General features: G+C 38.9%; 1 protein-coding gene across 1 annotated transcript; it reads right to left on the reverse strand.

Moving 5' to 3' along the window:
- Window positions 1–4085: 4085 nt before the first annotated feature.
- On the reverse strand, window positions 4086–21993 carry flvcr1 (FLVCR heme transporter 1). Its single transcript, XM_046061574.1, has 10 exons — window positions 20902–21993; window positions 20438–20582; window positions 18083–18223; window positions 14200–14267; window positions 13133–13236; window positions 11816–11926; window positions 8865–8970; window positions 8637–8748; window positions 8478–8545; window positions 4086–6341 (listed from the first exon to the last, which is right to left on the reverse strand). The coding sequence occupies exons 1-10, from the start codon at window positions 21616–21618 to the stop codon at window positions 6243–6245; spliced, it is 1671 nt and encodes a 556-aa protein (XP_045917530.1). The 5' UTR covers window positions 21619–21993; the 3' UTR covers window positions 4086–6242.
- Between the last annotated feature and the right edge of the window lie 1132 nt (window positions 21994–23125).

The raw sequence follows: 23125 nt of genomic DNA on the forward strand, positions 1-23125 counted from the left end.
CTCCCTCCAACATAATTTTAGACCAATTTCAAAACTGCCTTTTATTGCAAAGATTCTAGAAAGAATTGTGTCCAAACAGCTGCTCACTGTACTGGAAAATAACAAAATATTTGAAAAGTTTCAATCTGGTTTCAGGAAGTACCACAGCACTGAGACTGCCCTGCTTAAAGTCACCAATGACCTTTTAATGTCTGCTGATGAAGGCATGTGCTCAGTCCTGGTACTCCTGGACCTTAGCACTGCTTTTGGCACCATTGATCACAACATCATGTTAGACAGACTGAGGCACTGGGTGGGGATCTCTGGTGCTGCCCTAGAATGGTTTTAGAATGGTGTGCCTCAGGGGTCGGTCTTAAGACCCATTTTGTTTTCCTTGTATCTGCTTCCCCTTGGACATATTAACCATAAACATGGCATTTCCTTTCATATTTATGCTGATGACACACAAATATACTTGCCCGTCAGATCCACAGACCCTGGAATGCTGAGTTCACTCAACAACTGCCTTTGTGAAGTTAAAAAATGGATGTCAAATAATTTCTTCCAACTGAACTCAGACAAAACAGAAATCCTGGTCATCGGGTCCCAGCAGATGGCAAATCAAATACTGCCATCTGCTTGTTCCCTAGTAAATCACATTAAGGGAAAGAACCTTGGTGTTTGGTTTGATAGTAATTAAAATTTCGAGCAGCACACCACAAAGCTTGTTCAATCATGTTTTTATCAACTTAGAAATATAGCAAAAAGACCAGTCTATAGGAGAGCCTTTCCCGATCTTATTTGACTTTATTTTATCCCTTTTATTTGATTGTATTTTACTAATTTTATATTTATCTTAAATGTGTATTTTAGTCTTTTCAGTGTTTTCATGCTTTTATCTTGTATTGTTTTTGTATTATTGTCTCTTGGGTATTATTGTCTTTACACTTGTTAAAGCACTTTGTAACTTGTTTTTGAAAAGTGCTCTACAAATAAAGATTATTATTATTATTACTGTTCAGACAATCGTTACACAATCACCTGTGTCTAAGCTACAAAAGGCATAATGAAACATTTACAGCAATTTAATTTCTTCAATTACAGTACAATTCCATATTTTTTAACAAGTTCCAGGTAAACAGATCTGAGAAATTGACTAAAATATAAAGAATGAAACCTGGGGTAACTTTATTTTTCCAAACCACACATGTAGCTGCTTCCACTATTTTGGCATAATTTTTACTGTTAGTTCTCTGTCATTCTCAGATAAAAAAAACTTGTAGCTCAAAATTATATCTCAAAAATGTAAAAACTTTGAAGAAGAACTGGACAAAATAATGCATTATTTGGCAATATCCAAAAGACTTAAAGACATTTTTATGAGTGGTTAAGAATGTGCCTCAATTCATGAAGAAGCACATATTCCTATCTTCAAAATTTCCTGTGTCATTTTTAGTTACTAGATAAAGTGTTTTTGAACAAAGTTCAAAAATAAATTTGTGTTTGCGTTGAAAAGACAAAGACAGATAAAATGCTTTAATTGTGATTTTACTCAGTGTCAGTCTTTTTATTTTCAACAGAAATGTACAGAGTAATGTCATCTGCATACAATGTGAACATCCGACCATGTATGAATTAAAAATCCAACAACAGCTTCACAGAAGAATAACACTGAGATACATTCCTGCAGGGAGATCCTGGGATGGGCTCTGCCAAATAAATTATTTCTAAATACTTCTAAATACTTTTGAAATAATTCACACATAAACACAACTCTGTTTGAAGATTTGTTTATGTTCCCCTATGTATCCTGCTTAGTGGTCTGTTGCAGAATCAAGTGGGAATATGGGAATTGAAGAGAGCAGTTTACGTTGCTTGCTACTACGTTTCTCAGATTCCCTCTCTGTAGCAAGTGTGTTGCATCTTCAGTGTGTGAGTCCTGTGACAGATGCCTTTACTGTAAGTCCTTTTGTTCAAACAGAGACAAATTCTACCCATCAACAGAATAAAAGGTTTAAAAGGATAACCAGACTGTGTTTACTGCAGGATGGAGATGGCGTAAAATATGCTTAAGCAAACATTACCGTTAATAGTAATTTTTCGAAATGAAATGTCTGATACCTTGAATTCTCAGACCAGAGAACCATATATTATTAATCTTTTTATAATACTCCTCAGTGCTATTTGCTGTAGTGTATTCACAGAGATTAATAAATAGACAAATAAATTATACTGTTTGACCATCAGACCGTCAGACTTTTGTGCTCTATAAAAGTTACGGTTATAAAAAATTTGAGAAAGACAATGACATGTTAGGTCTTCATTTGCTAAGTACCAGAAAATAATTATAAAAATAAAGAATAATAATAATAAGTAATAAATATTTTCAACCAGAAATAAGTGAAACAGATGACTTAACAGTGGTTTGGAGAAACGTGGCCATGTTAAAGGTATTTTGAAAAGTAAAGTGTATCATACAACAAATTAAGTAAAATACCTCTCTGCTGATGTTGTACAGTTAACACTGATTAATATTCTCAAGCCTCCTTCGACACATAGAGAGGTGTGATAAAACTAAACATTTCCTAAAATAATATGTAATTGCCAAATGCCATTTATTAATAAACAGTTGATGATTGTAAAAGCTGAAGATGCTAACATGAAGCTGAAGATGATTACGTGCCATTTGAAAAGCTGCTATTCATTGAAAAATAAAAGCCAAAATAAAGAAAGAAAATCAAAGAAAATCCTGGTTTGTTCATGTGTTTTTTTTTAATTTTAAATAAAAATAAAACTATATACAAAAAAGATTTCAAACCTTAAAAATGTTTATCTGTTCTCTCAAGTGAAAGTCAAATAAACAATTTAAAACACATCAATGTAGTCAGGGGGTAATGGTGCTTTCAGACCAAAAGCGAAGGAGTGTTTGGGGTGGTGAGTTTACATACAAAGCCAATGCAAAGACGCGTAGAGCCGCGATTTACTGTCAGGTGGCACAAAGCGACGCGAAGGGGGCGGGGACGGGGGCGTGAAGAGTTGAATATTTTCAACTCAAGAGAGAAAGTTGCATGATGCTGAGTCGCGATAGCCTATCAGCGTTGAGATTGTCCGTACGTCACTGACGGCTTCAGAGCGATGTGTGCTGACAGACCTGACAAAGCATTAATTCATATGTTTAACAAATCTGCATCATGTTGTAGTTATTTCGCCATCAGTTTAATCCGTTTATTGCAATTTAATCACAGCAAAATATTTACTTTGGGTTCATACAGCTGTAGTAATGGCAAGTTGTTTTAATTCACGTTATCGCTTTAAAATCGCCTTCTCGCGTTGTGTGTGAACACTTGCAGCGAATGTACTCATGCAAGGAAAGCGTCGTGAGGAGGAAATTCACGTTTGGTCTGAATGCCGCATACCTGTAAGACTTGACTGGAAGTAAGCTAAATGACAGTTAATTACATATTTTGCCTCTATTTTGAAACAGTAAACGTTGGCAACATTCATTCACACTTGAAAAATGTATACTTACACTAAAACAGAATTCCTTCTACAAGTCAAACTTTATATGACAAATGAATAGATGTTGCACAAAGAATTGAACACTTTTGTGCTTCCCTTGTCCACCCTGCTTGCATTGTTATTACCACAGAGATTCCTCAAGATAGCGCTCTCCTTCTTTCATGTGTCAACATCTCAGTGTGATAACAGACAACAGTCAGCATTAAAAACAATTAAAAACCAAGAATTTGAAATCATGTACTTGAGTATAAAAGTTGAAATTGTGCAATTTTCTTTTTGTGCACTGAACTCAGAACATGTTCACATTCTGTTTGGTCCTTTGTGGTTTGTGTAGGAAAACGCTGCAGCACTGTTGTGATGTCATGAAGCCACTGTACACTGTACAGGCACTTTTTTACTACTGCAGAATGTTATTTCTCTAATGCCATAATATTCTTTAAACCTGTTGGGCTGGGTGATCTGGCCAAAAATGTTATCCTGATGAAAACATTTCATATTATTCGATAAATGTCAAATGATTATTTCTTTCAAGTTTAGAGGCTGATTTTTGATCCTGAGAGAAAATTGAAGAAACCAGATGGTTAATATGTAGTTAAACTTTTCTTTATGGTCAGAATGTGACAAACACTTCATGCCAAACAGTGGCTCACTTCACAAGTCAGTTAGAACATTTAAAACTACTCTTTTTCAACAAATATGATTAGTTCATCTTTAATAGAAAAGGTGCTAATTTGTTTGTGATTCAAATGAATCAAAGCAAATATTTGACAATATATTGAACATTTATTATATTGTTATTGAGGAAAATGATGTTGCGATAATTATTATTATTGTTTTATTGCCCAGCCCTAGTTAGAGCCAATTAAGGGGTGTCATCAAAACAAGTCTAACCTTCCTCCATCAAGGTCTTGCTAGCACTTATTATGATGGACTCGTTTTTACATTAAGATTTGGACTTATTATATAATAAATTAAAACATACATTTACTTTCACTATTACAATTACATGAATCATAAGCATAGAGTTTTGATTCTTCATGTCAGTTATGTCAGTGCCCGTTCATAGCAAGTCAACTTTCCTCCTCCTTCCCTACACCTCCTTTTTCCCAGTGTGGTGGTGAGTTAAGGGAAAGAAAATAGGGAAAATGCGCAGGCATGCATCCCTGGAATCTGATACCAAAATGCAATTCTTCTAAACATTTCACTCTTTTGCCTCAGTCGTTTGTCATGAATGGAAGGACTTGCCATCCCGGGTTTACTGTACGGGGTAGGCTTTCATGTACTTTTGTAATTGTCTAGCACTCCCAGGACTTGTCATATCATTTGTGATAAAGTCTGTCTATTATTATGCAGACTAAAACAAACCATGCTAAATGATTTGCATCTGCCTGTTTACTGTGTGTGCAGCATTGTATTCAAATATTCATGGTTTATGCCTCCGATGTGGAGGTCCTCTTCGATAATTAACATAAGTGTTGTGTGTAAAGAGAAAATCCAGTGAAACAATATCAGCTACATTTACAGTGTGTTTCATGTCAGTCTAGAGCATGAGAAGATAATTCAAGTAAACTCAGGAAATGTTGCCCTGTGCAGTAGCTGCTGTACAAAGCCAAACAAAATGGCTCACTAGTTCTTCCTCCCAGACACCTGAAGACCCCAAACAAAGAACTCCTGCTGTGATGATTCATCAAGAATGACAGAAGGATTTTGTTTCTTTCAACTACAGGGAGGCTTGTGATGGTGATCTAGGAATTGAAAGCTTGTTTTACCAGCCTGTTTTCCATTGAAACTGGATTTACAGTGGATTAACAGTAACCGAAGTAGAGCAGCATGCTTCACCTACAGTAAAAATAACGCTTCTTCTGCATGTCATTGCTGCCTTTTTTATCGCAAACTACCTTTCAGGATGAAACCCAATGTTCTGACAATTGGAGGCAATGCTTCTTCTATGCAAGTGTTTGGGAGCACAACCCATTTTACAGAAACTTCCGAACTCTCAGATCCAGTTGGTGATTAGAATGAGGACCCAATTTACGAAAAAAACAACAACTAACAGATGAGTTCCTAAGTCAATGTTCCTATCCTAACTTAAAAGTGTATAACACAATAAGCTATCCAAACGTTGACATTTCTGTGTGGTGTTAGCTAACTTGTTTTATCTGTATGGCTCCTCTTTTATTGCTTTTACACAACCGATGAAATTTCAGCGGGTGAAACTTATTCACTGAGAGGGCTATCTCATAGCACACACCCTTTATTTCATCTTTAGATTTCTCTACAGATGTTACCAACAGCTCTAACTCATTTGTCTTTAAGACAAGTCCCTGTTGTTGTTTTTGCTCTGTTTTTGTATGTTTCAGCGAGAAAAAGCAACGGTTATGAAATTGTTTAGCTGTGAGATTAGGTAACATACAGATAAGGTGATAAGCAATGTTGGATTTAGTTAAATTTTTCTAAGACTTAAGATAGGAAGTTTCTGTAACAGGGCTCCTGGATCCTCCTGCAGAGGAGCTCTGAAGGAGTCAAGCAGCTCGGGGGGAGCGCTGTGCCTTGTTGGTCACCCACCTGCCACTGTAGATTGTGGCTGTGCCTGATTAGACTTGGCTCACACTCAGAGCCAGATATTATGCTTGGCAATATAAAATCAACTGCACCTTCAGGTACTTCACATAGCCAACATGTCCGTCTCCCGTGACAGCAGGGAGACTTTCTTAGTTCTCCTGCGATCCTGTGATTTGGCAGGGTCACAGTGAGGTTTCACGGGAGAAGCTGATCGAGGTTTCCATCTTGGCTGTGTTGGTTTTCTTTCCTGAAGGGCAGTCACCAGGACACTCAGAAGGAAGCTAGGAGAAAGAATGATGGAGAAAATGTAGATGGCCATCAGCAAAACTTCCTCAAGCATTTGTTGCAGTTTAGAAGTGCCAGGGATGAATTAGACCAATTAGACAAATTATAATAGAGAACCCTCCGCTTTGATGAAGCTAACGGGGTGCTAATTAATGTGAGTCCGATTAGACAAATGCACCCCTCGCTGGGCTGTTATTGGTATTTGCTTCCAATTTTGCTTCAAATTTTCAATAAACTCAGTTTCTAAATATATGACAGAGAAAAACCGGGAATGTATTTGTGCAATCATTAATTTTTTATGTACGATACATGGTTGTTAACACACCTTGTTATCAACAAGGTTATCAACAAGGTGTGGGAGTTGTTGATAACTTCTTGTTATTGACAACATGTGGTGGAGTTTAGGGGTGTGACAAGTCCTGTTATCATTTAAACCTTCACGTATTGGCCTGGTATTCATCAGACAGAGTTGAATCAATTTGCAAGTCAATGTTTCCAGATTTCTGTCTTGTACTGTAGCAAAACTGACTGTGTAAGGCCAGCAAAACAAAGCAACAAGTAAACCCTCACCAATGAGTAAGATCTGTGCCACCTTTTTCACTCGCAATTATTGCACCATCAATATTTTTTATGTTAGCAAAGTATCACGAGTACTTGTAGGGGAAAGATGTTGCAGGGAAACCAACCGGCAGAGACTTATCGCCAGACTGCAGTTTTTCTTCGCTCTGTGCCACGTTTTACCATCGTTAATCTCATTTTATTGGTTTACACTCACCACTCTCAAAGTTAGAGATTAGCTGGTGAAAACAGTAGAGTATTTAGCATCTAAAGTGGGAGATATTTTCCTCAGAGCTAAAAGAGAGCAAGTATTTGGACCTACTCTGGTGACACAAACACAATAATTTGTTTGCACTGCACCCAAGTGGCCAAAACATCATCTCAGTCTACCACAGTGTCTTTCTTTATATTACCACCAGATGCCGCCAAATAAAAACAAAATGAAAGTCCTTGTGAAATGAGGCAGTGCTTGTGGCCACAATCACATTTAAAAGTTGGACAAAACTTACAAAGTTATTTCATTGGATTTATTTTCAGACGCCACATTTCACAAGTAAAAAAATCAGAAGAAATACATCTCAAAACATAAATTCAGGAATAAAGAGTTCTGCGGATAAATGTTGAAAAAATGTAATTCATAATTCATCTTGCAAAACTTGATTGTGGGTTCCTGAGGGAAGCTAAAGATTAGGTTGTAGACCTCTGAATTAAGGATGAAGCGGAAAGAGGGGATGGGCTTGATGATTTGCCTTCTCTGAAGGGCACTTCAGCAGTGACTCAGCAGGATGGCGGGGACATAGTCTGATTGAAGAGTCCAGATACAGATTTAATAGCTTAATCAGCCGGTGAAGAGGCCAGAATCAAGAAGAGAAAGGATTTTATAGCTGTGTCTGTTTAGAGGACAATTTGTAGAGAGAGACTTAATGTCCAAACTAACAAAAAGACTCTGTTCAGGGAATCTAGAGAAAGATTCAAGAATCTGTCTCACCATAAGGTCACTCAATGGGACGCCATAAGGAGGAAAAATAATGAACAAAGAGACACTCAGACTAAATGCTTTCCTCTCCTAAAGGGCACTCCACAGGAACCCAGCTGACAGAGAGGAAGGGAGATGGAAAGGAGAAGGAAATGATGGAATAAAGTATGAGAAAATAAGGATTTGTTTTATTTCAAATTACAGCAGGCCCTCATTTGTTCAAATCCATCATCCAGAGGATCAACAAATATACAAAAACACTAAAAGAAGAGAACAAGTAAAAAACTGCTTGCTAATTTGGCTCAAAGCAACTACAAGTCACATTCCATCAATGTCCTACTGAGTAATAATAACTTGTTCCTGGTGGATGAGATCTTAAAATCTATACGTCTAATCTAACGTAATTTTCTTGAAACCTGAACTCAAATAAGTGTCAGCTGCTCAAAGAAGAATACTGCATATACAGATAAACATTCCACACTGACTTATGTAAAATGGCCAAAGAAAGTGATCTACTGTTAACCTTTGGGTGTTTGTTGGGTACAAGAAGGCAGGCATCACCATTACTGTGTTTTTGTGTGTGTTTTTGTGCACTTACTGCTTGCAGGTGGTTGCTATCTGCTCCCATGTTGACATTGTGTCTTTTCAGTTCTGACTTAATAAAGGCTGAAACATGAAACAAGGAAACATTACCTTTCTAATACTTGGTTTGACATGCACAACTGAACACACACATATTCACACACACACAGCTTACCAGTGAGCAGTATTCCCAGGAAGATCCAGACGCAGAGGAAGATATTTCCAGTCAATGGATTGTGGTCTGTGGTCAGTTTGCCCTGAATCAGAGTGAAAATTATCCCAAATATCTGCAGGCGCACACACACACACACACACACACACACACACAAATGCATGATTAATTAATATCAAAGCAGTACTACATATAGTGCTTAAAAGACACTTCTGAGGAATTTTATGATACCTGAGCAAAAGCATTGAGGAGTCCTGACGATGTTCCTTCAGACTCTGGGTAAGTGATCTCCACTCCAAACTCAAACCCCAGAGGCAGGTAACCCGTCATGAAAAACCTGAGACACAGACGTGAGACAGGAGCACAGAGTTTAGAGACTAAATAAAGTCCAATAATAATGTGTTCAGCTTAAAAATGGGTTTATAGCCTCTAAGAACGAAAAAAAACTTCTTAAAGATCCAAAATAGATAAAAATATTAAGGTTAATATTAATATAAATAAGATTAATCCAACAAATCGCAGGTTGCATCTTGTCATATACATATTTTAATTTATTTGTAAACATCTACACACTGCCTGCTAACTGCGGGTCTGCTGAAATTAAATTAAAGCCGTAGATTGGTACCTTTCACTGCACTGTAACGTCCGTTTATGTCTTTCTTTGTTTTTAGATTTTCAGTGCCCTGATTCTACACTGCGCTGTAACTTTTACTGTCCTGTTTTACCCTGTTTTTTATCCTGTTTTTATAATGTGTTTTATTTTTTCAATTTCCCTGTGTTGCTTTTATGTCTGATGTAAAGCACTTTGAATTGCCTTGCTGCTGAAATGTGCTATACAAATAAACTTGCCTTGCCTTGCTTCATGCCTACAGTATTGTGTAGAGAGTAAAACTGCACGGTGATGCAGCCTAAAGGTCAGATAAAGATACAGCTGCCAGTTTCAATCCCAGTCGTCTGGAAACGTCCTGTCTTTAGCTTGTTTTAGCAGTTCTATGATCAAGAATTAAAAATCTTCTAATTCTAAATTATTTAAATTTTATGGTGGTTTCATGAACGTTTATGATTGGTTAGTGGCTGTTAAACTTCAAAAGTATGCTGAGTCGGGTGATGAAACATTTTCACTACCACTGAGTGTGCCCCCTGTTTCTCCCTACAGCAAACAAGTAAATATATAAATGTGCCTTTGTTGAGTGATAATTTACTCTAACAATTTTTTGTTTAGTTACTCTTTATTAAAATTTGTGGCTACTTGTTCAGATCTTCCACTGAACTGAAACTTTTTTGTACTCCTCTGTTTCTTCGGTTTTATTCCATTTTAGCTTATTGATGTATTTTACATGTATATTTTCCTTTTGTCTTCTTTTGCATCTTTTCTTAATTTTTGTAACTGTAACACAACATCTTAGCATGTGTAAAAAGAAATACGTATTATTTTACAATTTTAACACGTTTATATAATTAATCAAAATACATATTGTAGGAGTTGTAGACTGACCCCTGCTGTTATTATTCATGAAGTATATCTGTATTTCAATGCATTGCACTTCACTGTTGGCCAGGATGTTGATTAGTGCCTCCTTGTGAGAACAAGGTTCCCAGTTTAATAAGAAAGGCCTTATTGCTCATGCTCTCTCTCTTGCTCTCCAGCTCCCTCTTCTCTCCTGCAGGCACACTGCCGGTCATGTGAGGACAGCATCGTCCTTAGTTTCCCTTTTGTTCTTTTATGCACCGGACCCTACACACCATCTCATCTCTCATGCACACCTTATATTTCTCATTCCACTGGTAGTCTCCACGCCTTGTTAATTGGCTTTTGTTAAATAAATTACTTTTGTTAAACTGTTGAAATGGTTGAGATACAGTGGGTACGGAAAGTATTCAGACCCCTTTAAATTTTTCACTCTTTGTTTCATTGCAGCCATTTTCCAAAAATCAAAAAAGTTCATTTTATTTCTCATTAATGTACACTCAGCACCCCATCTTGACAGAAAAAAACAGAAATGTAGAAATTTTTGCTAGAGATTCTTATTTCTCATAGTCTGGGAGTCTTTCATGTGTTCTTTGGCAAACTCTACGCAGGCTTTCACATGTTCAAGGCTCTTCTCCCACAATTGCTCAGTTTGGCCGGACGGCCAGCTCTAGGAAGAGTTCTGGTCGTCCCAAACTTCTTCCATTTAAGGATTATGGAGGCCACTGTGCTCTTAGGAACCTTGAGTGCTGCAGAAATTGTTTTGTAACCTTGGCCGGATCTGTGCCTTGCCACATTTCTGTCTCTGAGCTCCTTGGGCAGTTCCTTTGACCTCATGATTCTCATTTGCTCTGACATGCACTGTGAGCTGTAAGATCTTATATAGACAGGTGTGTGGCTTTCCTAATCAAGTCCAGTCAGTTTAATTATACACAGCAGGACTCCAATGAAGGAGTAGAACCATCTCAAGGATGATCAGAAGAAATGTACAGCATGTGAGTTAAATATGAGTGTCACAAAGGGTCTGAATACTTATGACCATGTGATATTTCAGTTTTTCTTTTTTAATAAATTTGCAAAAATTTCTACATTTCTGTTTTTTTCTGTCAAGATGGGGTGCTGAGTGTACATTACTGAGAAATAAAATGAACTTTTTTGATTTTTGGAAAATGGCTGCAATGAAACAAAGAGTGAAAAATTTAAAGGGGTCTGAATACTTTCCGTACCCACTGTATTTGTAATTCCTAACCTCTGCAGATACAAACTGCACTGTACAAGCACACAGCTGTTTTACCATGATTATATACGGGTACTGTAGGGATCTCCGTGTGAAGGTCAGTGCTGTTAATGGACATAAAGTGTGAGGGAGGGAACGAGTTATGCAGACTGTGCAATGTCATCTGTCTTCATGAGCCCTCTGACACAACTGGAGATGGTTTGCAAGGATAACCTGTAACGTGTATCATTATATGATACTGTGCAGCCTGGAAACATAAAGTAGCTGTTTAACGTGCATGCCACAGTGACGTGTGTTAGATCCTGTTTCACACCACTGCTTTACGGCTGCATTGACATAAATGTTAGTGGTTCCGATGTCAAATACTTCACTTGCAATACAAAGTGCCACATAGATATATATTTAACAACAAATACTGTACACTATACAAATGTAATGTAACTAGATGTATTATTTAGCAAACCAGGCCCGTCGTACCCGAGGATTCCAGCAGTGAAGAAGACCAGGTAGATGTTGTTGAGGTTCAGAGTAAAGGTGAAGACCACCATGCCCACAAACGACAGGATATACACGATCAGAGTCGTCGTCCTGTAAAACAGCAGCACAAACTCGTCAGAGACACTCGGTTTTTTGATTACTTTGATTGACAGCATTTTCTTCACCAATCAGTGTTTTTGTTACTTCTGTAATCATCCTCTGCATGTGAAACTAACTCCTGATTCATTTTCTTCCCACTTGATTCCCACACACAGACATGAGCTAGACCAGATGAAAAAAAACAAAAAAAAACACATCCTCAGTTCATTTTCACTTTCCAAAGAGCGCAAACCAAAATGCCTCTGGATTTAATAGGAGCGGTTGCGATTGGCCCGATCTGATTTTGGGTGGGTAAAAATCTGCCAGAGCAAATGAAACATGAGCTTCAAACTGGTTTGTGAGAACCAGACTGATCTGTTTGATTTGTCTCACAAAAGGGTCAACAACTAATGTATTACACTATAAGGCCCCATTTATATCAACATACCTGTCTGGGCCTGTTTTTCAAGGGTTGGGCCTCTTAGTTTGAGTGACGAGAAATGTCAATGCTACTTCGAACAATGACATATAAACAACTTTGTGGCAACAGTTTGTGGAAGACCATGTACTAACATCAGTGGCCAGTAGCCTGCAGGCAGGGGTCTAATCTTTAAGTGTCCACATACCATGGAAGACATTACAGCATTATGGAGATGTGCAATAGTAAAGTATTATATAATGACCCCTGCTGTTATTGTCCAGCAATGTCTTTGCATTTCAATGCTTAGCATTTGATTGCTGGGCAGATGTTGATTACTGCTTCATGATGACACCCAGGCCCAGTGTTCCCAGGATAAAAAAGCGAGGTCTGATTTCTCATGGTTTTCTCTCTCTCGCTCTCTCTGTCTGCTCACTCACCTTCTCCCTCTTCTCTCCTAAAGGGACACTGCCGGTTGTGTGAGGACGGCAGCGTTACTTCAGTTTTCCTTTTTGTTCTCTTATGCACCTGACCTTACAACACCTACACACTCTCTCGTCCAGCATGCACACCTTACACTACTGATTCCACACTCCACACCTTTTTAATGTTTACATATGTATTTCATTTATTAGCTTTTGTTAAATAAATTACGTTGGTTAAACAGTTGAAATGGTGTCTCCCCCACATTTGTCACGGGCCACACTGTGTGGCCACACAAGAAAAACAACTAAATTACAAAAAAAGTCTATCTATCACAAAATGAACAGGTGGGAAAAGCTTGTGTACGCGTTGCCTACTTGTACATCTTTGTGTGGTCCAGCCACAGGCCACAGAGGATGGAGCCGACCATTCCAGCGATAACCAGAGTCAAACCAATTCTTCCAGCATTCAACTCCTGGTTCTGAGGAAAGGAAAGGAGAGGAGAGGAGAGGAGAGGAGAGGAGAGGAGAGGAGAGGAGAGGAGAGGAGATGTTATTATAGCCTCAATGGAAACAAACAGCTGATTTAAAGGCTTCTGTGTGCCTTTAAACTCATCAAATCTGAACAGAGATACAAAGCCTCTCCTTACAGGTGGACTATAAGCCAGTCACATGTTTTGTTATACTGTATACGGGAGGGTGTTGTTAGCTGGGGGGAGTAAGGAATTTATGGTGTTTCTGGTAGGAGAGATCTGTTAAGTCATCTGATGGTTCAGCTCAGAGAGTTTTATAAGTTCATGCAAGGGTGAACATATCTCAGTGTTTGTGTGTGTGTGTGTGCACTGACAGTGTTATGGTGGGCAGCAGGCATGCGTGAAAACAGCTAATGAACTCAGACAATAAGCTCATGTCTCATCACAGCCATCAGAAGTTTCTTTGTTCTTTTCTCTCTCTGTCTCTCTTTCTTTCCATACACTTTTATGTACATTTTAAACATGAATAGGAAGACCAGAACTAAAAAACAACAACCAGCTAAATGGAAATAATGTTTTAAGCGTGGTTGAGGTGGAAAAGTCGGTGTGCTGATAAAGATCTGCAATAGATTTTTCCGTTATTATGTTGTTTGACCTGCTTTGTATCTTGTATATTGTAGCGTATTCTGTTAGAACAGAATAACAGCTAGGGGAACTAAAATTAAGTTTTTGGCCAAATATTTAAAATAATCTAAACTCTAAAATCTAAAATCGGACACTGAGACAATCAGGAGGCAAGAGACCTGAACCTGTTACTATTTCTTTGAACTACTGATAGCAACCTGTTCAGACACAGTGGTAATGTCCCAGTCATAGATATACTGTACATAATGTAATAGTTGTAATGAGTGTCCTCCCTTAAAACTCACGTGAAAAAGACAGCAGTGAGTGCAAAAAAGCTGCTGGTTTTACCTCATAGTGGGCCAAGATTATCTGGTTGAGAAGTGTTGAAACGGAGTAGAAGGAACCGGTCATTATACCTGCAGACAGACAGAAACAAAGAAGCAGGGCAATGTGCAATTAGTTTTAGCAGCTCTGTCTTGACTCCTTTCAGCTTAGAATTGAATTTGTCCATGATGAATATGTCTGGGTTTGGTTTTGATATTTTTAAATCTAATGCAAAAATAGGCACATGCCCAAACCACAATAAGAACACTGCAGGGAAAAGATGAGATTTACTGTAGAAACTATGTTCCTTAAGGTCACTGTTTTCTAACAACAAGGACGACTGTGTGTTTAGCTGCCGTGACTGTGAGTGCGTGTGCATCCCTGATTGGTGCTTACCGAGTTAGAGTCACCATTAGGGGTGGGTATCGAGAACCGGTTCCAAGTTGGAACAGTTACAAAAAACACAGATGAGCTGACATTCACCTTTTATGCTGAAGGTAAACAAATGATGTCTACAAATGATTCCAATATTTTTGTTTTTTGTCCCCAGAAACGCCCCTCTAGTACAGAAACTCCTTTCACTTTAGCCATGAAAGTAAAGATGAGCAAAAAGGAAGAAGGCCACAGAGCACTGACAAGATTTGTGTTGAAGGTGTCAGAAACAAGATTTGATAAGAACCGGATTTGATTCGTAGAATAGTAATCATGATGAAATTGAAATGATACCCAACCCTATTATGCATGTAGGTCAAATGTGTATGACACTGGCCTAATCCTCTTCTTTAAGTTGGCCTGTCACATGCAGAAGAAAACAGAACCATGCAGTCTGGAATGTGCCCGGCTGAATGAGAACATAAAAGTCAGCTTGACACAGTGTGACATTTCAGCCTCATTCAGTTGCTATTCCCTAATGTTGGCTCTCCAGGGCAAATGTTCACTTTCTGGATTGTTATGTGAGGATTGTGAGCGTTGTTTTAGAGGCTTGAAGGGTTTGAAGGTTGACAGATTAGGTTAAAAACTTAACACCTTAATCTTGGGTCCTGTTTGGATAAACGAGTAGTGGCAATAGAAGAATGCAATTCAAGTAAATAAATTGCTGTGGTTACTGCAGTATAAATTAATGTACAGTAGTTGTACTAATGGAATATGTACAAATACTCAAATATGTAGTGGTATAGCTGAAGTAATATTAGTAATAGTAGCAGCAGTAACAGAAGTAATAGCTAGGGATGCACGATATTGGATTTTAGCCGATAACGATATTTACCGTACCTTTTTATTATTTCACTGAAGAGAACACTAAGTCTCTCCTGTATTATTTATACCATATTACTCATTTGTTGTAGAAACAGATCTTAAACAAGACAAATAACGTTTGATTCTACAAAAAATTATAATTTTACAAATGTAAACATTGACATTCACCCCTGACAAAAAAGTAAATAATTTCACTTGGGGGAGGATTATATGCCAGTGCACTTTCTCTTCACTTCATTTTATTTTTATGTAAAACTGTAACAACCAAGCTCTTTTCTGAGCTGCAAACTGCAGCAAACTCCTCAGCATGTAAAATGTTTTATTTTAGATGAGAGATGGCAAGCGTTTAAAATGTCCTGAAATCTTCCTCCTGTGACCAGGCTGCAGCCTCTGCTGCTGTCTGTGTGTGTCAGCTCCTACACACACACACTGCGGCCAGCAGAGATCACGGCCGCGGTGGTGACGGTGAAGTGAAGATAACATATTAGCTCCAAAATACTCAGTTGATGACAGCTACACTTGTTACTGTAAGTACGTGCGATAAAACCATCACAAGTAAAAAGACAATACTTTATCAGTACATCTGTTAAACAAGCATAAACACGTAGAAAGCGTTATTTTAATCTGCCCTGTCTACAGTCTCTCATCCTCTATGTGTTATATAAGCACAGCTAACGTTGGCTTGGCTATTAGCCACATGTACAAACCAGCTACATTGAAAGCTGTCTGTAGTCTAACTTGTCAGTTTAGTTTGTCATGTATCTTAAAACTTGGCACATTGTCATCTGCAGTGAATCAGCCAGATGAACAGCTGAACAGCTACTCGATGTGTGTTTTCAGTTGTTTTAATATATAGGCGATCAACTCTGATACGCAGTTAAAATGCTGCTGTGGACTGAGAAGATCGTATTTGTTATGAAACGGTTTAAAAAACTGTAGTAGTGTGGATGAAGCCTCACATTACCCCACTCCTCTCTCCACTCCTCTCATGTCAATCCTCCAGTTTTCCCCGGGATTATCCCGTATTTTCCCGTTCTCACCTGGTATCCACCCAGTTTTCCTGTAAATCTCCCCTATCTTTAACCTTTTTAAAATCAAATAAAAACCTGCCGGCCTTATTTAAAATGTTTGCTACCTCTGGTAAAGCCGGTGGCAGTAGGCCTATGTAAAAGATGTAGACTGCTTCTTAAATTTTAATGTCACGTTTATTACATGACTTAAATAATTATAATAAAAACAGACCCAATCACTTATTTTCTCCTGAAAACATTCATTACTTGCTAACCCTCCCGTTTTTTTACTGCACTAATAGCTCACAGCAGTTTAATGTTACGGTAGTTGGGTGTTGGAAGCTGCTGACAGACGAAACTGTAGATTTATTCTGAAACAGTGTGGCAGTTCTAGTGAACGGTCCAAATTTTAATGTAGTTCATCACTTCTAAATATTCTCTAAAATCACGTAACGTTACAGCAGCTAACGCTGCCCGTTGCTAAATTAGCCACAAAGCTAATGCCGTGTTTATCAGTGAGCCGTTAAACTATAGTTTCTGGTGTATTCTAAATATATCTGTGAGCTGCCTGTCTGCAGTTAGTCGGCGTGTCTGAAATTATTAAACCAGAGCAGACATCTAAATAAATGTGAGCTGAACAAGAAAATAACACGACTTCCTGCAGCTCAGGCTCTTTTTGTGACGTTGTAGATGTGAAACGCTGTCAGAGCCGTAACGGCTCTGGTTATAGTTATAACGTTAGTTAAATGAAATCTCAAAGTTGCAAGTCCTCATTGTAGAGTCATGTTGTATTAGATGCATTCAACAGCCGCTCACTGTATCATAGACGGCATGATTTAGACAGATGATGAGAAATGGTTTCTCGTAGCTTTGGTCAGAAGAGTGCTGGTAAAGGGATAAACTAGATGTGAATATGCTACATTGGAATTATGGTAGATTATGTGTAAAGTGAAATATACATGCTTATTCTCTCTCTGTTTACAGATGGCTGAAAAAGTTGCACATTCCAGCAACAAATATTTATTGATGTGCAATAGTTTACATGTTCACTTTTTGAGACTGTGATTTATTTTATTAACATAATCCATTTAGGAAAAGGTTTTATAGCCCACATACATAGCAGCTTTCAATATCGGCCTGTTCTAAGTGTAGTTTATACAGTAAAGGGGTCTGGTACTATTACTACTACTTCTACTATCCAAATCATTCTCTAAATCTAAATATCAGCTCATAAATCGGCTCTTTTTCACTTTAGCATCGGCCCCAAAAACCCATATCATTCGGGCTCTAGTAGTGATGATAATAATCTTAGTAGACAGGTATTAGTAGTAATAGTAGTAGTAGCAGGAGGATTATAGTAGTATTTATAGTGAACATTTTAATGGTAGAAGTAGCAGTAGAAATAAAGAAGTAAGTAAGTGGTTGTAGTATCTAGAGACCTTATCTCTCTTCCAGGAGCGTTGAGCCAAGAGAAGAACTGTCAGGGCTCATTAACTGCTGATTCTTGACCTCCTGACTATAGTTCGCATATATGTTCTGATGATAATCCAGGAATTGAGACATACCATAGTCACACCCAGTCATAGAAAGTTACTCTCTGGATCTAACAGTCCATAAATCTGATGGTGTTTCACACTTACCGTAGCTGATGAGCAGGAGGACAAATGCTTTATTCTTTATCAGGTTGAGGATGGACTGTTTATAGGAGTAATCTTCACGGGGAGAGTCTGGTAGGACAGCCTGGGCATGACTGGGAGAGAGGCGAGGGCGGTCCTTTATGACTGCAGAATAAACAGAAAAAGTCCAGTTTGGGTTAGCTCGCAAATCCACTTGTTAAAAACAGAGATACATACACATGCACCGAATGTTCTTGCACTTTCGGTGTTTGGCCTAATACATCAAAAGGCCGAAGAAATTTTACTGAACAATTACGTTGACATGTTGGCAGTGTGGAAGCATTTTAAAGTGTCTGAGAAAGACGCAAAAATGGCCATTTGCAGACACACTTCTGCTGAATTGTCTCCTAGCACATCCACACTATCTGTGTGGTCTGACCCACTTCGAGAGTTTTCTGTCACTCGTTTGTAGCCGCACCTACATTTGGAGCGCACACATATTCATGGTAAATCTACTGAAATGGACCAGAGCGAGCTGACAGGCAGGTTAGCGACTTTATCCTGTCAGTTTCTCTCTTTACAAAGACAATTGTTGCAGTATGAGAGTCCTACCTGAAGAGAGGCTGTGAAGTTGCGCGATACGAGAACCATATACAACATTATTTATCAAATTGGGTCGACTTACACATGTGGATACACATGGGACGCCGTCCGGTTTTCAAAATAAGGTGTCTTTACAGTAAAGAAATAAGATTAATTGGATTATATTCACAGAAAGTATAAAACATATTATATGTGTCCGTTTAAAGTAAATGGACACATGTAATTTACTTTACCGGACCCTCTTGAGCATCAGACCCAACCCCATAGTTTCTCAAATCCTGTGGAAAACACTGAGTAAAAAGCACATTTTGACTATTTAATTTATGCAGTGGGGAATAAAAGGCAAAATAAATGGTAAAAAGGTGAATGTACTTTTTTCATTATATTCGGTTTCGGCTTCGACCAAGAATTTTTTTTCAGTGCGTCCCTAACAAAAAACGTGAATACCACAATTTAAGAAAATGAGGTTTTAGGTTGCAGAAATGTGGGAGCCCACAAGAAGCCCAGCAGGGTTCCTTGAGGAACTCCAATAAGCTTAAATGTAAAATAACAAACACTGAACCCATAGAAATGTTTCAATCCTTTTATTTCTGCCTGATTTATTGTACTTTTTTTAAATCAATATGTTATCACTGAATGCCTACTACATTTGCATGACCAGCTCACCACCAGAGTTCGCATCCTCCACAGTAACTACAGTAACGTTTTCCTCGTGCACCAGGCCATTGCCCCGGTTGGCCAGCATTTAAAGCACAGGAAGAAAAAAAATAACCCTGAATGAACACACTGGTCAAGTGAAAATTCTCCTCATTATACTGAGAAAAAGAAAGAGAGATTTTATTAACGTTTCTATGTTATGAATTACATTTTAGTCTCATAATTTTTCATCAACAATAGGCCTATTGCATGTCAAGATAGTCACAGTCAGTTTTTAAGTACATTGTCGCCGTCTCGTCATCGTCTCGCTTTAGTCATGGAAAAAAAGGTTGTTGAAGAATATATTTTGTTTAGTTCCATCTGACGAAAGTAGCACTGGGCTAGGTTATATCAGATATGACCTATATACACCTGAAGATACTAGGAGCCTCTCATTCTTATCCTTTAAATGTAAGTAAACTGCTGCTATTAACTTAACTACAATGTGAAATATTCAAAAGACACAAAATGTGCTTGAAATGAGTAGTCCAACACACATCATGCCTACTTTTATTATGGTCAAAGTTACATAATCAGTGTGTGACACAGTACCTAGGGTGTGGACTGATCATTTTCTCCTGAAACTCTGACATCTGATTCTTTGACACTGTTTCAACTGTATATGTTTACATACAGCTTCATGACTGTTTAAAGCCAGAGTTTAGGTCTAAAATGAGAATGCTGTATTATTTAATCCTCTCTAAGCACCACTAACCCCAACCCTTTTCTTCTCCTATACACGATATATAGTTAACATGCATAAAACTCTAACTCAGGCCATTTCAAAACCTAAATATAATCCTATTCTAATCTTAATCCTATACTATAAATCCTAATCCTGAACTGGTCACTTAAAGGTGTAAAGAGCAGCGACCCACTATGGAGGATTTCTGGAATATTTCCATCCTTGTGAGAACACACACGTGTTCAACTGTGGTCACCTCACAACTTTGAGATAACTGAACCACAATCATCATCAGCTACGAGAAAAGATGGCGTGTAGTATGTACATAGGCCTATGCTACCTTCATAAACTCCCAAGATGCTGGGCAGCATGTGTGTGTGTGATGTGTGGCCTACCTATAACTGTGAGGATGAAGAGGCATGTGGAGACAGCGGCGGTACCGTAGAACATGATGCTGATGTTGTGACCAGTCAGTTTAACGTCCTCAGGTGTGTTGGGAACCAAAACTGGAGGCAACAGGAAGCCTATGGCTACTCCCAACTAGTGAGAGAGACACAGAGAGAAATGTTGTTATTATAAATTATACATTTGGTGATAAACCCATTGTGTTCCTATTATTATGTATCATATATATCTCATGTTCTATTCTAGTGTGTTGAAAGTATATTTTAATTCATTATTTTCTGCTTAATCATAATCTATTGCAGTGTCTATTTGTGGGCTACTTCTTTCCAGTCAGTGTTTTCTCAATATCATTAATTGCAGCTATAAATCCTATATTTTATTTAATTATATTCTATCAGCTATATATTTCTATAATAAAATATAGCCTATCAATGATCGTAGCCTACACACTGACCTGGTTCCCGAGCACGGCTGTGGCGCACGCAGTAGAAACCTCCCGCGGTCCGAACCACACCGAGGCGATGCGGGACGGCAGGCCGAGGATGAACACCTGCGCCACGGAGCAGATGACCTGCGCGGTGACGGTGACGCCAAACCGCTCGGGGCTCACGCTGGCGCACTTGAGCCAAGCGCCGACGCAGTTGAGGCCGGCGCCCAGCAGGGCCGTGAGCCGCAGACCTTTCCAGTCCAGCAGCCAAGTGGCCGGGAATATGAGCGGCACGTAGACGACCATGTAGACGATGGAGAGCCAGTCCACCTTGTCGTTAGTCACCCCGTAGTACTGGGTGAACACGTTGGTGATGATGCTGTACTGGATCCACTGGAAGGCGTTCACCAAAGAGTACAGGCTGAAAACCGCGAGCACGGCGAACCGGCGCAGATACAGTTTCGTCTCCAGCTTCTTCCCTTCCTCCTCCTCCGCCTCCGCCTCTCCTCCTCCTCCGTTCGGCAGCATCGCCTCTCTTTCATCCGGAGGCACCTCCTTCTCCTGCTCCAGCGCCCGGTCTGTCTCTGTCAGCCCAGACCCGCAAGTCGGCGCGGCTCCGTATGTGGACTGCGCACATCGTACCGCTGCACCGTCCGGGTCGGAGTTCTTCCTGACCACCGTGATGTCGTCAGGTGCGCCAGGATCCACGCGCAGATGCTCCTGCACGAGCTCACCGGCGACCATAATACGTGTTTAATAGCCTACTTTGTTTTCCTTTGAGTGCGAGAGATGAAAACTACGGGCGAGTCAAGAAAGGAGGAAACGCAAAAAAAGAGCGGTTTCCTCATTCGGTTACATGCGAATACGAAAAGATGCTTTGACATTTAACATAAAAGACTAGAATATGAACCGCACTGAGACGAGACACATTTTACAACCGTACTTTAACACGCACAACGTAGGCTATTGTATCCTATCCCCCCTTGTATCTTGATTCTCTTCTCTGGCTTCTCTGAACCAGCATGCTGCCGTCCTCCCGGCTTGCTTGTCTCTCTCTCTCTCTCTCCCTGGTTGCCTCTATAGGTCGCTCTATCTTTTGTTAAGCCGACGCTGACACACAGCCTTCCGATGCCGATGAGCCAATAGTAGAGCTGGTGTAGGCTCCTACTGCCCGGATGGATAGACTATGCAAACGGTGACTAAGAAGCACCAGGAAGCTACGGTCCCATGATGCAACAGTGTGCTACAGCAGACTTTCAGCGTGTTGGCCTATTATCACCCATAACACTGACCTATTATAGGAGGTAAATATTAATAATAATTAAGTTTAATTACTAAATTGCCCTGTGTTGACTCAGTCACGTTTATGTTCACTGAAATGTTCATGGACCATTTAATGAAAGATTCACTATCTAGGCCTATTTCTATTTTAGGCCTAAAAAGAATGTCCCAGTATACATTAAATATGTGTTTCCTCTTAGTTTAAGCTCATACCCATATAAGATATGATCAGCTAAAAGCTGACATGTAAATGTAAAAACAATCAAAAAAATAATGAAACAAATCCATGAAAATAACAAATGAAATAGAAACCCCTGTGCTCCTGGTCAGGTGCCTTTCAGACCTGTAATGTATGTGCTTGGTCTAAATCCTCTAATTAGCCTGTCCATATGTTTATGCCCTTATCTGTTCTAATCCCCATCTTGTCCCAGTGGGACTCCACTGCAGCAGGCAGAGGTACAAGTCTGATCCCATCAGCCAATTCACAAATATTATACACAGATTTCACTGTTTCATATTTATTTAATATATATACAAACAGCATATGTATATATTATTATAGACCTTGTGGACTTAAACATGGTCAATTTTCAAGTTTGTTGCACCAAACACACTGCAAAAGTGCTGTCTCACATCAAAATGTGTAATGCACAAAACATTTTAATTTCACAATAACTAGTCTAAGATTGTGAGATGCTTGCAGAGGGGAGGCGGGTGGTGGTGGTGCTGGTGGGTCAAATTGGCCTGCGTCCTCGTCACGTGACTGCAGGTTTCTTTTCTGAAAAAAAAAAACAAAATAAAGGACATTACATTTTATTCTCAGCATAAATTGCAATATTTTAACTTAAATTCTACATTTAAAATGCACTTTGAAGACATTTGTAGCAAGAAATGTGTCTTTTATTTTAATACTGTTTGTTCAGTAAATATAGGCCTATATGATCTTTAGCTTGTCAGTTATAAGATTATT

This window comes from Micropterus dolomieu, linkage group LG10 (assembly GCF_021292245.1).
Source record: "Micropterus dolomieu isolate WLL.071019.BEF.003 ecotype Adirondacks linkage group LG10, ASM2129224v1, whole genome shotgun sequence".
Lineage (NCBI taxonomy): Eukaryota > Metazoa > Chordata > Actinopteri > Centrarchiformes > Centrarchidae > Micropterus > Micropterus dolomieu.

What these genes read in the sequence shown, in the direction of transcription:
- flvcr1 (XM_046061574.1), bottom strand. Translation starts at nt 21,618, where the DNA reads ATGGTCGCCGGTGAGCTCGTGCAGGAGCATCTGCGCGTGGATCCTGGC. An exon ending in CAGCCGTGCTCGGGAACCAG is followed by an intron (nt 20,583 to 20,901) that starts GTCAGTGTGTAG and finishes CTCTCTCACTAG; the next exon opens with TTGGGAGTAGCCATAGGCTT. An exon ending in ATAGCAACCACCTGCAAGCA is followed by an intron (nt 6,342 to 8,477) that starts GTAAGTGCACAA and finishes TCTTTCTCCTAG; the next exon opens with CTTCCTTCTGAGTGTCCTGG.